The sequence below is a fragment of the Tigriopus californicus genome, chromosome 8 (assembly GCF_007210705.1).
Source record: "Tigriopus californicus strain San Diego chromosome 8, Tcal_SD_v2.1, whole genome shotgun sequence".
In the NCBI taxonomy this organism is placed as follows: domain Eukaryota; kingdom Metazoa; phylum Arthropoda; class Copepoda; order Harpacticoida; family Harpacticidae; genus Tigriopus; species Tigriopus californicus.
This window is the reverse complement of record NC_081447.1, coordinates 1288440-1303328: the sequence shown is the minus strand read 5'-3', so window position 1 is coordinate 1303328 and position 14889 is coordinate 1288440. Positions and strand designations below refer to the sequence as shown.

Genomic DNA, 14889 nt, shown 5'->3' with positions numbered 1-14889 from the left:
CATTTATACTGAGTACTTTAATTTAAAACAGTCCATGATCAAATTTAGCCCAAATTTAGCCATTTAGCCACTTCAAATTGTTATAGCCACAAGGGTCTCAATTTAGCCCAAATCGAAGAAATTTGGCTATGAATTTAGCCATCTGGCAACCATGGTGGTGCAGCTAGTGTTGTAATAATGACGAAGTTCAGAGGGCCACCCGCCTCCTTCCAGTTTGTTCTGTCTGCTTTGAGGTGAATGCACGGAATCTAGGTCACTCCTCGCTGACGTTCCAGCTTTTCTTATATCTTCCTCATGAAAAGGAGCGAGTTTGCTAGGTCCAAAACGGGGACGACATTGGCCCCTAGCCTTTGAAAAAGACCGGCGCAAAGAAAAGGCGAAGGGGATTTTGTCAGCCTTCGATGTCGAGTCCTAGTTTTCTGTTTTCGATGCAACTGGCGCATCCCCCTGACTGTATACATGTCAAAGTAAAAGGATGGGGGAGGCTTAAGTTTTCCCCCGTGATTCCATGGAACACTACTTCAGCAGCTTTGGATCGGAGTGCATTTGAGGTCAGAGGTCCCCACGAGCTCGCTTCAAACGTTCCCAAACAAAAAATAGTTCATTCACTCCTTCATGAGCAATTTCCGTCGACGATTATACCTCCATGTTCTTGGGTGATAAGCTGCATCCCCTATGTACATACATACGTGGCCAGCTATTCAGACTTAGGGAATCTAGAGGGCGATTGCTGAAGCTACTGCAGACAGATTTTGTGAACGTCAAATCCTCGATGTGATGGATTTCCAATGAGTGAGCTCTGAAGAACGGCCTCTAAATTTGTACATAAACGAATTGGAGGAACGACCTTAAACACTTGATCAGGGTTGCCGTCAGTGCCAGTCCCGGGTAACGTCATTGATATTTTTTTTTGCCCCCGTGGTCTTTGTTCCAATGATTGAGCAAAAACAGATTTAGAACTGAAAGACGACCTTTGTGGTCGACTCTTTGCAGCCTCGAATGACAAAATGTTCAATGTTCCAAATCAGTTGGGAACCCTGCCTCCGAGAAAGAGGACTGAAAAGGGAGAAGGAGTGAGAGAGTCTGTGGAAAAGCCTCTGACCTCTCTCTGTCGTTCCCTCTATTCGATCGCTCTCTCCTTTCCTCAGAGCTCAGTCAGAAAAGTCGCAGAAGCCGGCGAACAGCAAGGAATCCGGTGATTATTACAGTGTGGTTCAAGCCAATAACAATATCAATCCAAGTTTTAGACCCGGGTTACAGTGAAGTTGGCACATAAAGACAAGTGAACTCCTGCTAGTTCCACAATGAAGTTACAATCTACTTGCTTGGGATGTTGTGGTCCAAGGATGAAAATTTAAGTCCATTGGTAGACAGTGCTCTGGGTGTTCTTGTTGCCCCAAATCTAGTTCAATTTTTTGTAGTTCCAATCCAAAATCCATCGGTGCCATCCTAGTCCAAAGTTGGAAGAATTAGTTGTAATCAAGGCATTAATTCAATCCTTCATAATAGCAAGAGAATCACTCATATTTGTCAGAGAAACACTGAACTTGAGGACAGTTTATATTTGTTGACGTTGTGTTTGTGTCCAATGCAGAAGAGTTTAACAATTTCAAGAGCCGAACAGTGGTTGTGATCCATCGAAAGTGCCATTGGAACAATCTCAAGTGTTCCACGTTTCTAGTGACCTGACGTCGGAAACTCTGTGCTTTGAAAATCATATATCAGGTATAGAAAACATCCCTCATTCCTACGTTGCATCAATGGGATTGCATTTGCATTATAACGAGCCTGTCGAGGAATGTTTTTTTCAAGCCCTATCTCCAGTTTACTCCATGCAATTACGTCCCCTATATCAGGATTAAGAACAGACTAGTTTTCACTGAATCGGGCATTGACCTCGTTTTTCCCTGCTGCGATTGCCTTAACAAGGCCCGCCTGCCTGACAGGCCTATCCGGCCTAAAACTGCCCAGCTGCCGCCCTGCATCAGGCGGCAGACCTTCTAGAGTGTATGTAGCGTATCCTTCCTCTGCTTCTGCTCTTCTCCGAGTGTTTGAAGTTTGTACTGTAGGAGGTCCTGGTTTCAGTTCTCACCGCTAGGACATTTTCTATTCCATGATGACGGCACTGCCACATGCAGACGTAATAAAGAACGCCTTTGCCTAATTAACATGAATTGCTTTGGTTTTTTTCCAGGGATTCTTTCGAAGATCGATCCAACAAAAGATCCAGTATCGTCCGTGTACCAAGAACCAACAGTGCAATATCCTCCGGATCAATCGCAACCGTTGCCAATATTGCAGACTTAAGAAGTGTATATCAGCAGGCATGAGCCGTGACGGTAAGTTATAAGTAGCTACTGTAATATTTAATTCATAGGCCAATCACCGCGTGTTCCAATTTAGGAACGTTTGTCTGAATGGTCTTATCATAATACGCAATTCTTCTTGAAGAAAAAGGCATTGACTCATGTCAGGCAATGGCCAGACATGTCGTCATCCGAAGCAACGGCATGCCCCGTAGAGGAAATGCCAAAATGACGAAGTTCCAAAACGTTTGTGGTTCCCCCGTACCACTTGTGAAGTAGTAGTAGATCAACAACAACTTGGGAGTGAAAGTTCCGGTTTCCTCAGACCCCCCCACAGATGACTCTCCTTATTTCGTGTTGGCAGCTTTCTCAAGCAAGTCGCATGTTCATTGAATGTCTAGGATTAGAGCGCCATCTGAGGGTAAAGGCCGACACTTTTCAGGGACACCGAATATATCGAGATCTTTGACGTGACGTCACGAGTCCCGTTAATCATATTTTGTGGGATGTGGGTGAGAGTAATATCCTCGCAGAATCTATGTTTCACCTTGAAGCGCCTGGATTTAGCCCTGAAATTGGAAGATACGAACTCCAGACCATGAGAATGCCCTTAGACGGCACTCAGTTGTCCATGTAGCAACACTTCTGTTGCCTTCCCGTTTCATTTGAGGGCCAGGCAGCAAGATGGTATCCTTGAGGTGTGGTGCTCCTCTCGGTCTAACCAGGAATATCGACCCTGGAACGTTCGTCTCTTTTTTTGGATGACCTCAAAGGAGTTGTCTTGATTTTGGGCCGCAATGTTGAAGCTCCTCAGCTCAAGTTCCGAAGGAAGTTTTAGAGCAATTTGCTTTCCAAGGACATTGACACATAACAAAAAACTTCTGGTTGGTTGAATAAAGGGGAGATCTTCTCTTGATGATGTAGATTCGGTACGTTGTTGATTGGTGGTGGTTAGGTGCACGTGAGGACAATCTTTGGCGCCACCGTCCATCTGGACTCCTGTACTCACACTCGCTCAAGCAACAGTCGAAGTCAACCAGAAGTGTGGAGCAGTGCTCGGCAAAGAAGCATGAGAACGACGCGCAGCAGACCTTCTGAAAAGAAGAACGAGAAGAAGAAGGAGATACTGGATAGAGGGGAGGAAGGGAGGAGAACTATGATTCGGGTGGGGAGCTGACCTTGTCAATGATGTCCTTGAAAGAGTCCCTTCCTCGTCAAAGAGAGCGAGAGAGGCAACACAACGGCTATTCCCACTCCTAAACAGAAGTTGGCATTACATTTCAAGGCTCCTGGTTGAAGAGGCAACCAGATTTGTTGGATGGTGTTGCTCTTTTACTTGTCTCTTGGACAATTATTTTTTGATAATACCAGAATTAGAACTTCCTGGGATGGATGATTGAAGCCGTTCCTCATTTCAACACAGAGTATATAGATTCGTAATTAGACCCATATACATCAAGTTGTAGTTGGTAGTTTTGGCGGCCCCCCCTGTTAAATAGTATTCCACGGCTGTGAACCTTGGAAAGGAAAGGTCTTCGATTTTCAAGGTTACATCCCATTTACAAAGTTCAGCCAACTCTGGAGGGTCTGGCCTGGCCTGGACTTAGTACTTGCCTTTCTACTAAAGATAGTTTGCCGAGTTCGTTGGCCTTGCGCCACAACGTGGACTTGGGTTTGCGGGTGCGTGCCTCAAGACAGAGAGGAAGAGAGAACAAGCAAAGGAAGGGAGGAAAGAGGAAGAAGGCTTCAGCCTTTTTCAAGGTCGGCTGTCCTGAAACCACGATGGTGTGTTTCTGCGACCTTCAAAGCATTCTTGTAACTGATTGGTAGTTAGGCGGGTGGACATACATATATCGGTCCTGGCCATGGTTACGCAAAGACCTTGAAGACTCTTCACGGCGAGCCTTTGTGATTGACTTAACTTGGAATATGAACTGATATGGTTTGTATACTCAGGGCAAGGACTTTTCATTACATTGGTGATTAACGAGGAGAAAATTGTGTTTATGACACCAATATCTCCATGTCCTCATTTCAATCCGTCACGGATTAGGTTTTGGCCAGTCAACAGGAAGATTTTCAACGAATGTTTATGGGAAATCATATTCCAACTCTTGTCATCAGAATTGGAGCCGAGATCCTGCTGAGCAAGACTTACCTCTCTGCTCCACACTCCCAATTTAGAACCCCATCAAAATCAGGGCCGATCTCATTAATCCTGGTTTTCAAACTTCCTGATACCTGATATCAAATTTTGCTCGACTTAAGAAGCAAATAAATCAGAGTCTGCGAAAGCCATATTTTTTACTTAAAGCTTGTGATTGTCGAGTATGTCAAGAAGTTCTGTTAGAGTCCTACTTGAAACAGAGTGTGGAATGAATGTAGCGACTCAACTCAAGCTTCACCCTTAAAACATTCAGGAAGGTCATTGTCCTGACTACCTCTTGACGTCATTCCAGACTATTTCCTTCTTGCATCAGGCCCTGTTGTTCTGCCAAAGCTGGGGCCAGGTATACCGTGTATTTCAAGCGATTGTAACTGAAGGTCATTGTGTTAACTTTTGGGATATGTGTTCAAACAATGTAATCTAAAAGTCAAAGAAAGGGCATTTCGACTCGCGTTTTGGGCTTTGTCGAGAGCGCGGAAGAAGAGAGAGAGAGAGAGAAGCGTCACACCATAGGAGGCGAGTTGAACCAAGTTCAAGGTCAACCTTGAAGCCTTGGTGTTCCTTGGGCGTCCTCACTGTTCCCTCGTTGTTGGTCTTCGTGGCCTCCACGGCCCAGGGGAAAAAAAGAGAGGCCAGATCCGTCCTCGTTGATATTTGCAAGCCGCAGCCTCTGAGCGTCCAGGAACACGCTCCGAGGGCGTCGACCGATCGATGTGGTCTATGAGAGCATGTAAGGCGTGCGCGCATGTTCTCACTAAGGACATCCATGGGTCCTCCTGGTGGCTTTAGCTCGAGCGAGGGTGCTCGCGGGGCTCGAACTAAACAGTACAACTTCTCTTAACGATCATCCAAGGCGATGATTTTGTTCCTCTTGTCCTCCATCGAATACGAACACTACAACGAGTAGTAAGAGTAGTAGCACTACTTCTAGTAGTAGTAGTACTAGTACTATAACAACAACTGGCAGGATGGCAAGCAACGACCCCACTCGCGACTTGGGAAAAGTGCAGTCCATGATTTGAACTGAAGTGAGACAGTGTCGTGGATTGCTCTTGCTGGAATCTCCATCTTTCCACATTGAGAGCGACCAATTGAGCATGGCTTGGGAATTGAAGTTTGACACATCTTTGGTGCGAGTGTGATCTTGCTCGTGGTGCCATTCTAGTCGTCGTCCTTTCTTCCTCCTACTGCTGCTCTCTTTTCTCTTTGAAATCAAAGCCGATTGATGATTCTGTGATATATTTGTCTGTCTCTGCATCGGCCTTTGGCAGTCCAGTGTCACTCAACGGATCTCGTATGGTTATAGTTATCATGCCTCACTTTGCTTCTTCTGGCGAATACTTGATGGTGGTGTGAATGTGGCATCTTCATTGGTTGGCTCCACTGATATTGAAGTGAAACATAAACGGACCACAAGTCCGTGTCCTTGTGATTGCCAAAGCTTGACTCATTCCACTCGCCGCCTGATCTCTAGGCATGGATCGTGAATGTTCCATACTGAAGGGCATCCTTCAAAACGGTTCCTCCTACAAATATCCGGGTAAGGTTCAGACATATGCATATCAAGCACCACCGCCATCTAATGAATGACGTAGGCCTTCATCTCATCAATCGACAGTAAAAACAGGCAATGTAGAAAGAAACAAGTTCCCTAGGTCTTTGAACTCTGACGGTAGTAGTGGTCTATCCTGAATCGGAGATTTCGTTGTCGTAGAGACGTCAAAACGAGGGTTCATTCCCTTCTCGTTCTGTCGTTCGCTCTTTCTCTCTTTCGCTCTTCCATTGGGGCAGTCACGCGTCGAAATCGGTCGGTCGGTTTTCCATGTCCTGCCGCCATTCCGATGGATGAGACCACGAGAAGAGAAAAAGAACGAGAAGGTGGAGGAGAAATGCCAGGCGAATTGTCAGGTGAACTCGAGAGTGAAAGTGAATTTCCACCCATCCATCCGGCTATCCGTTCACCAGCACGCGAGCACATGTGCATGCACTCGGTACGAGTGGAATCTGACAATCCACATGATAGGGATGACATGTCGGTATAGAGAGAGACCCCTCAAATGAGATAAAGCAGCTGATAAATTCATCCCTCCCTTTCTCCCTCCCTGCGTGACCTGGTTCGAGCCAAAAGTGTTGTTAATAGTTTGGGGAAAAAGAGACCGCATGCGGTATATATATGTATATATATTTTTTATTGTGTTTGTCAAGGGTGCCATAATCCCAACTGACCGAAGTCAATTCACTTCTGTTATTCCAGCTGTCCGATTCGGCCGGGTTCCAAAGCGTGAAAAAGCCAAGATTTTGGCGGCCATGCAATCATCACGGATGAAAACCCAAGAGTCCAAAGTTCTCGGTGAGATGAACGATGATGGCAAAATCATTGAAACCATCGTTCGAGCCCATTACGACACATGTGACTACACACGAAATAAAATGGAACCATTTATCCAGAACGCCAAGACACAACCTTCGTATGCCGTTTGCTCAGGAATGGTAAGTCTCAACAGGATTCATTTCATTTTTACTATTAGGAGCCAATTCATTTTTTTTATTTTCGTATCCACTTTATCAAGAGCGCAAATGTGCTACAAATTAAAAGTACGTATTTCATAAGCGACAAGAATGAGAAACTTCGCAATTCCGGTTAAAGTACGATCCTTCTCCGTCGCTTCTCGCGAATTCGTTTGTTGCCCTTGAAAGGCATACAATATTCAACAAGGCAACGTTTGAAGGCCAAGGCCAAGGCCAGCCTACTGAGGCCTTTCTTATATAAAGCGGAGCCTCTCCAGCTCTCTCTCTTTTTAGACCTATTGGCAACTTGGGGAGGAATTCTCAGAACTCTTTCAAGGAGGTGGAAATCCCCAAAACTCACAGGAGAACTTGCACATGATTCTAAAAGAAATTATTTCATCATTGTATTCTTGAGGTAATTTCACACTGGCAAGCTTGTAATTTGGACACCTATAAACCCGAGATGACAGTAAACAATTTCATTTCCATTTAAGTTAGCCTGAAAGGGTTAATTGTCTTGGCAACCCTGGACTGCTCTCTCTTACGCAAACCTGGCCTTTCTGCGAAAGCTTGCACCAAAGACTTGGCCTTGAACTTGAAGGCTCCTCTCGTGTTTGGCCTGGCTGAACGCCCACTCGCCTTCTCCTCAAACAATTTTGTCCTTGGCAATCCCAGAGGACAGACCTTCATTGCGAGAAGATGAAGAGGTTGACGGAAGTCGTATATACTACTATATACATATGATATGATAAACTTGCTCCTCTTTTCGATTCGGAGCATGAGATGGAAAGCAGAGACCTAGGTTATGATCCTAAACTGTCTATCTCTTTGTTCGTTGTCTCGAGATGCATCCAAAGCTTTGACCCCGTGCCATGGCTTGAAGCGCGCGCAAAACATGCTCAGTATTCACTTCTGGTTGTTGAATGTTGTCTAAAGACACGGGAAGACAATTACTTCCGACAAAATAAGGTTAGTCAGTCTCTTTCCGAGGAGGAGTAAGATCCAGCTTGACCTCGAGTTCGTTGTTGGCATCTCTTGAGTGAGTGTAGTGAGTGCGTCTGCAACGCCAAATCTCAAGACTTGAACGTACGAGTGAGTAGTGGTAGTGGTTGTTGTTGTTACTGTATGCCCGCGTCAAGGATGGCAAAGAAGTCGTCAACTTACTTCCTCATGAATCTATGATCGGGGCAAAAGAGGTGCTCCTCCATTAGTGACACACTTGTCAATCCCAAAACTCTCGTTGAGAAAAGGTTGAACACTCGCTTATAAGGTTATTATGCGCGACGTTCTTCCGATCGAGATCGCAGATCTGGCCTTGACAAATTGAATTTAAGCATACTCCGAGGACATGTGTGAGCTACTTTGATCTCAGGGTTGTTCTTCTTTTACAATCAACGGCATTGGGATTCAGACACCTGACCTTCCTCAAGAAAAGAGCTCGAAAAGAGCTCGTGAATGTTTTGACTCTGCTTCCTTGTCTTGAGTCGACAAGGGCGAGTCCACCATTCTAATTTGGGGGAGGCTGTGGCAATACCAGAAATCAAAACCATGATGAACTTTTTGTGAATGGCTCACCCACTGATGACAATTGCCCCCGTCCTACCCCAAGTTCAGATAGTGTTATTCATGATGGTTCCTCTTGTTTAGTGGTTGCTGTACGTGGCCGAGGATGGCCAACAGTCAAGCACAGTATGTCAGTATGTTGTCGGTTTGACCTTCAATGCCAACGGCTGCTTTGGTGGTTGCTGTTGGTGTTGGTGGTCTTCTTGTGTGGATAAGGAGGAGCATAGCATCCACAAAGGAAGCGAAAAGAGACTCCCTGAAGGCAGGCAACAGTATCTGTGCAGGGTTTTGGTGTTGCCTTTGATTGATTTTTTTTGTTCCTCTCAACGAATCAAGTTCATTCGCATTATCTGGTTGTTCGACAACGATCATGCGAGGAAGTGCGCCATGGATGCTGCTTTAGACGACAGGGTTGCGTTTTGCTTTGCTCGGGTTAAACAGGTACTGAGGGTTTGATGGCGAAGCCCCCTTCCTCGGAACTGGATGTGTGTGCGGGTGTGTGAGCCCTCAGGAACCAGCTATCATCAACCATCAAGGTTGAGAGCTTTGCTCGTTCATTGCGAGGGTGTTGTATGAATGATATCACGGTGATATCGACACTCTAATTCAGGAAGGAAGTGCTTGGTTGGGGTTGTTTTGAACGGGCTTTTTGTTTCAAGCACAAAGTAAAACAAAGATGCAAATCATCCCAGTCTTGGGTTGACCAAAACAGTCTCTCTCTCTCTCTCTTTCTCTCTCTCGCAACCCCTAAAATGGGTCCCACGTGGGTGTTGACAAATGGTAAAGAGTGAGCAGAGAGCGAGAGAATACTTTTAATCGCGTTACCAAGACCTTGAGTCTACATTTGCATTGTTGTATTATGTGTGCCTGTTTGTGAATGTGAGTGTGTTTCAATAGGTAGCCACTACTTCACCACACAAGGGTATCAGACAAGATAGAGTTGATAAAAACCGAGTCGTCCTTGAAAAAATCCATCCCTTCCTCCCCCTTCGACAATCTCTGTGGGTTCCCAATGTTGTATTGGTGTTGCCACAAAACGGCTTGGCCAGAGACAGCACTCAGCTCTGGGTAATGATCATCGCCAATCCATACATACACAGAGTACAACAGACCAACACAAAGAGCTCCTCGAGTGTAACTCGAGCAGGGAAGGCAATGACGAGCGAACATTTTTATGGACTTGCTCGTCCACACATTCTCGACGACGGCGACGACGACAACAACGACGGCGACGAGAACGAGGACGACGGAATTGAAGGTCAATTGATTGAGCTTCCCAATCAAGATAAGCGGAAAATACGCGTACTTGGATTCATGAAATGAACAACGTGCGTTTATCTACCTCGTACAAAGATGTTGTTGACTCTTATATAAGAAGTGACGGCCATTGCTCATTCCTGGTTTATGTTAATGTAAACAGACATCAAGACGAAGCAACGTTGACGGAGTTCAAACTTCATTAGTGTTCCGCAAAGGCATGAATAATTCTTCGAATTCCAGCGAACATCTTCATCCTCGATTGCTCTCCGCGAACCGCGTTTTTAATATGTTGGTTGGATGTCGACCATGTTGCCGTGTTTTTGCCCAGATCTCAATCCCATGAGTGTGCATACGAGGTCAAAGGACAGATTTGACAAAGTTCAACTATTCTTTTTGAACCCCCTGTTGACCTCGTCATCCAACCCTGAGCCCTCATTTAGCCATGATTCCGAGATTTTTTGAAACACGGCGTGACTGGGGCTTTCGAAGGTCTTCTTGTTAGTATTTCATTGAGAGGAGAGGAGAGGAGAGGAGAAGAAAAAGAGTCCAATGTGATGGACAGGGACGCAAGCCCAGCCAGCAAATCTCCAGCCTAATTTAGGCCACATGCAATGAATGTCAGGGATACGCTATTCAGCACATTGGTAAGCAAAAAGATGTCTCTCCAACGTGGAAATTGAACGAGGGCGCAAGAAACCCTCTGACTGAGAGACAGAGGCCAGAAAAAGCCCTCTCGATAACCCCCCGGTAATCGAGGCACTAATGGAGAGTTTCCTCCTCCTCCTCCTGCTTCGACTTCTTGTATTCCTCTGAGCTCCTCGACGGTCTCCTCTCCACACACTTCTTGTTTGTCTACGGCCTTACATTTCGAGCAAAAACATGTCTCAAATCGGCGATTTCCCTCAGTGGCCTCCTCGTAGATCTCTCATTCTCTTTCGCTGCTCTCCCTCTTGGTTGGAGCTGTACGATATCCTTCCTCCCTCCCCTTCTAATTCTTCCCCCGGATCGAACGGCTAGACGTCTGATTCTGATTGTGTCAAACTACTGACTTTTGTGCCTTGTTTTTCAGTCCTGACTAGTCCAGGAGAGTATGCCATTACTACTTACACAACTACGACTACTTCTACTGCTGCTACTACTGATACTACTACTTTTTGCTCGATCCCAGGAGCAAAGGAGAGACTGAGATCAGCTTAGGCAAGGGCGGAGGGAGGGAACGGGGGATTTTTTTACAGCTTTCAAGGTCAGGCGGGAGCCATGCATGTAAAGCAATTGAGAGACATCCAACCATGCTCTCCTCTCATGCTTGAAACTTGACGTGAAGGTGGGGCACATATGGAGGGAATAAGTAAATAATTGACGATTTAAAGTCCAAAGCCACCCTTTACTTATATATGGGACGCTCGGTGATTTATGGCCCATTTTTCTGTGACACGCACTCAAACACATTCACCCGGCCATATTATTCACCCCTTTTATGATGTGGGTAAAAGGCGATACTCGTCTTCGTCTTCTCATCCTCCAATTCATCTGTGGGGTGTTAAAAACCCCAGGTGATGGACTGAAGGCGGAGGGGGTGGATTTGTGAATTTTGACCTTGGGGGTGCTTACTTAGTACTGGCTTTCAATGAGGGTAGGGTGAGTCTCTCTTTGTCTGGCTCTGGTGTCAAAACCCAGACGCCAAAAATCTTTTCGCCAAGGACGACACTTCCCGTACTTGTTGGGATTGGGAGATTGTATGGATATACATACTAAAACGGGGATGTAGGGGTGTGGGCTATGGGCTATGGGCTATGGGCTGGGGTCTGTGGAAGAAATGGTGCCACTAAACGAAGTTAGGGTGGAAGAAAACCTGGGTTGGTGGGGCTTAAAAGCAAATAAATTGGGTGAGATGAAAGGATTTTCTAGGTGATTAACATTAGCAGGGGAAGCAAGCCATGGTATACGTATACGAGTACACAGTGCACAATACATATATCAAGATGAAACACTTTTTGTGCTCCAGTGAGTGCTCCCGACTTGGGTGGAAACTACTTGGCATTTGGCCTCATTGCCGGGATCTTTCTGTCTTTCTTCTCTCTCTTTGGCTGTTTTCATCTTGGACAAAAAGATGTCTGAAAGCTCACTTTTTGCGTCTCCTCCGTCCTTTGGAATTGTTGTCACATCGAAGTAGAAGAGGGACTGTTGTTTTGAATGCCTCAACCAACACGAGCGTTGTTGCCTCTCTCTTTCGCACACGGACTCTTCTAGGTAGAGTTGTTTTGGCATCAATGCTCATCAAGGTCATTTTGGCACCTTTGTTGTTTGCTTAATGCCTCCATCCCAGGTGGCGAAGTCACTCCTCCAAGGCGCCACCAAAACCCCTCTTCCCCGTGTCCTTCAGATTGCCTTATGCACTCCATAGACTATCACTACCAGCACTAATACTGCTACATCAGATCATCACATAGCACACTCAGTCGCATTGAACGCGCATGTGTGAACTTCGTACATTCGAATAGCTGTGAGTGTTGCTAATATCCAGTCTTGGAAGCCAACAACTTCCAGCTGTTGGTGTTGCCTTCATCTCAAAGGAGAATCATGTCCTTGTCTTGTTGATGAATACCAAGGCCACCACAGCTGCACGGGAGTAAATCTGTAGTTTTTGAGAAGGCGGAAAGTGCCTCCACGCACCTGATCTTCAATAAGGAAGGACGGAAGGAAGAAGGAAAGAAAGGAAGGAAGGAAGGAAGGAAGGAAGGAAGGAAGGAAGGAAGGAAGGAAGGAAAGAAGGACACAAACCTCCTTCCCATACTGCTAGGTGGGTGGGGGGGGGAGTAATTTTGCAAACGAGGAAGAGACTCGGTGCCTTGCTCAGCTGATTTGAGATAGCGTGTGCTGGATGGCTTGGTTACTGACTCCTTTCCGCGTCAAGGCGCGTTACATAACAACTCGAATTGGATTTCCTTGAAATGTGCACCTAATTCCGACGAGGGCCATGTCTGATTGCCCTACCAAATATAATTATATTCAAGTTTCAATGACAACCACTCAAGGCTGGCTTGTACTTAACAGTACATAGAACAAATACACACACTGTCCATGAACAAAAAAAGACCTTGGCAAGTCAGCAACTATTCTTTATCAACCATGTGGCCATGAACAAGATTCCTAAGGAGTCTTAATGGTTGATTGCACCAGTGCGAGCTCTCCAAAGAGCGAAAAATGTGCTTGTTTTGTTCCTCGCCTTTTCAGGGGAGAAAAAAAACGAGGATAGTTGAGTTGAGAATGACCTTGCTTGTTTTCCTCCCCAAGCCCAACTGCCATCTGCTACAATACAATACGTCCATAGGACAGTGTAGAGTGAGTATGAGGGGTAGGCACAACAGCGTAATGGTACTCTCAAAGCAATGACACATTGGTTCTTTGCATTCAATGGGAAGACGAGCAACGATTGGCCACTCCCCATGTGACGGTTTTTTGATCCGATTGGGAGGCCAAATTTTAGGCAAGCCTAGCCATGCTCAATCCCCTTTTTGTGTGACATGACCTACAAAAATGCGATGAGCAATGACAGGAGGAAGCAACCGTTGATGAAAAGAAATCATATTGCATGTGCAAATGCGGTTCCTCAGTCAATATTTGACATTCATCCTCATCATTGTTAATAGCAAACTTGAGTTGCAGCTCTCGAGCATTCACGTTTCAATCTCGGAGGCAGCACATTCATTATCCCCTAATGAGTACCAGTGATATGTGTGAACACATCAAAGTAAGCTTGTTTTTTCGAAATGCTCAAGGTCGGTCGATCCGTGTCTTATCGGTTTAGTTCCAGAAAATTGTTTGAATTATTCAAACTCAAGGTTGCCACCAATGGAGAACTCTACGTTGTTAGACTTTTCTTCCTCTTTTGATTTGAAGTGGAACACCCACCCAGAGGATTCAAGCTTTCTACAGCCTTGAAAGACCCTCGCTCTCTCTCTCTCTCTCTCTCTCTCTCTCTCTCTCTCTCTTTCTCTGTTTCCGAGTCTTGTTCCAAATTCCCCTGCCTTTGGCCTCGATCTTTCGTTCATTCTTTCTTCTGTTGAGGCTGCTCGATCCTTCCTCCTCTCACTATGTCTCTTTCCGTTCGGTTAAATATTGAGTAGAGGGAGCTTTCCCGACCTTGGGCGAGGATGATAATGGTGATTATAAATGGAATCAGAAAATAGGTCGAGAGAGCCAAGGAGTATTGATTATTCGATTGCTTTTCTCAGATCTTCTCAGATTTACTCACATCTCGCCAGACTTTCATCGAAAAACTAAAAGAAAAATAACTTTGGCCTGGTTTTAACTGAATGTTCTCTTTTTTGCTTCCAGACCTGCCCCATGAAAGGCCGACCCGAGGACTCCCTGCTGGAACAGTTCTCTGAACGTTTCATGGAGCATGTGCGCCAAGTGTGCACGTTCGCCAAACTCATCCCAGGATTCAAATGTCTCCATCACGACGACCAAGTGACATTGTTGAAATCTTGTGTGTTTGAAGTCCTACTCGTTCGTTTGGCCGGACTCTTTGAGAACCAGGTAAGAAAACGATGACCTTAATGTGTGTGCCTTTTAGGGGCTTTAGCATTAGAGAGAGACACTTGGCCTTGTGCATTCATATTGTCATGCAATGAAATGAGTTTGTTTTGAGGCCAAGGCCAACTCTACTACGGGGACTACTATTTCTACAGCAACAACAACAACAACAACAACAACGTGGGAGAAGTGTCGAGGTTCTATTTTGGCCTTGAGCACTCAAGTAATAAAAGAGGGGCAAATATGGAGGAGTCGGCAACCAAAGAGTGTTTCATCAGTTGCTCAATATGTATCAATAATTTCGGGTTGGACCTTAGTACACCGAGGAGGGGACCGAGATAAAGGAGAAGAAGGATATGTGCGAGAGTGTTGAAGCAACATTTCTGGTTTACCTTGAAACCAGGCAACATTGCCACCATCTATCTGAAAGACGACGAGGCAACACCGCTCTCGTTAACGAAAACAGCTGTGGGGGTAGTTCAAGGAAAGACCTTGGTGATGATCACTATCCTTCCTGCTCACAACGCTTGTGGGATTTTTTGTCTC

At 45.6% G+C, this 14889-nt stretch overlaps 1 protein-coding gene across 2 annotated transcripts in view; it reads left to right on the top strand.

Annotated features, from left to right (window-relative positions):
- LOC131885172 (nuclear hormone receptor E75-like) overlaps positions 1 to 14889 on the top strand; it is a 32868-nt gene that overhangs the window by 13723 nt on the left and 4256 nt on the right. For both annotated transcript variants that reach the window (XM_059233117.1, XM_059233118.1), the window contains exons 3-5: positions 2195 to 2339; positions 6728 to 6963; positions 14143 to 14346. In XM_059233117.1, the coding sequence (XP_059089100.1) occupies positions 2195 to 2339; positions 6728 to 6963; positions 14143 to 14346 (585 nt within the window). The remainder of the gene's footprint in view (positions 1 to 2194; positions 2340 to 6727; positions 6964 to 14142; positions 14347 to 14889) is intronic.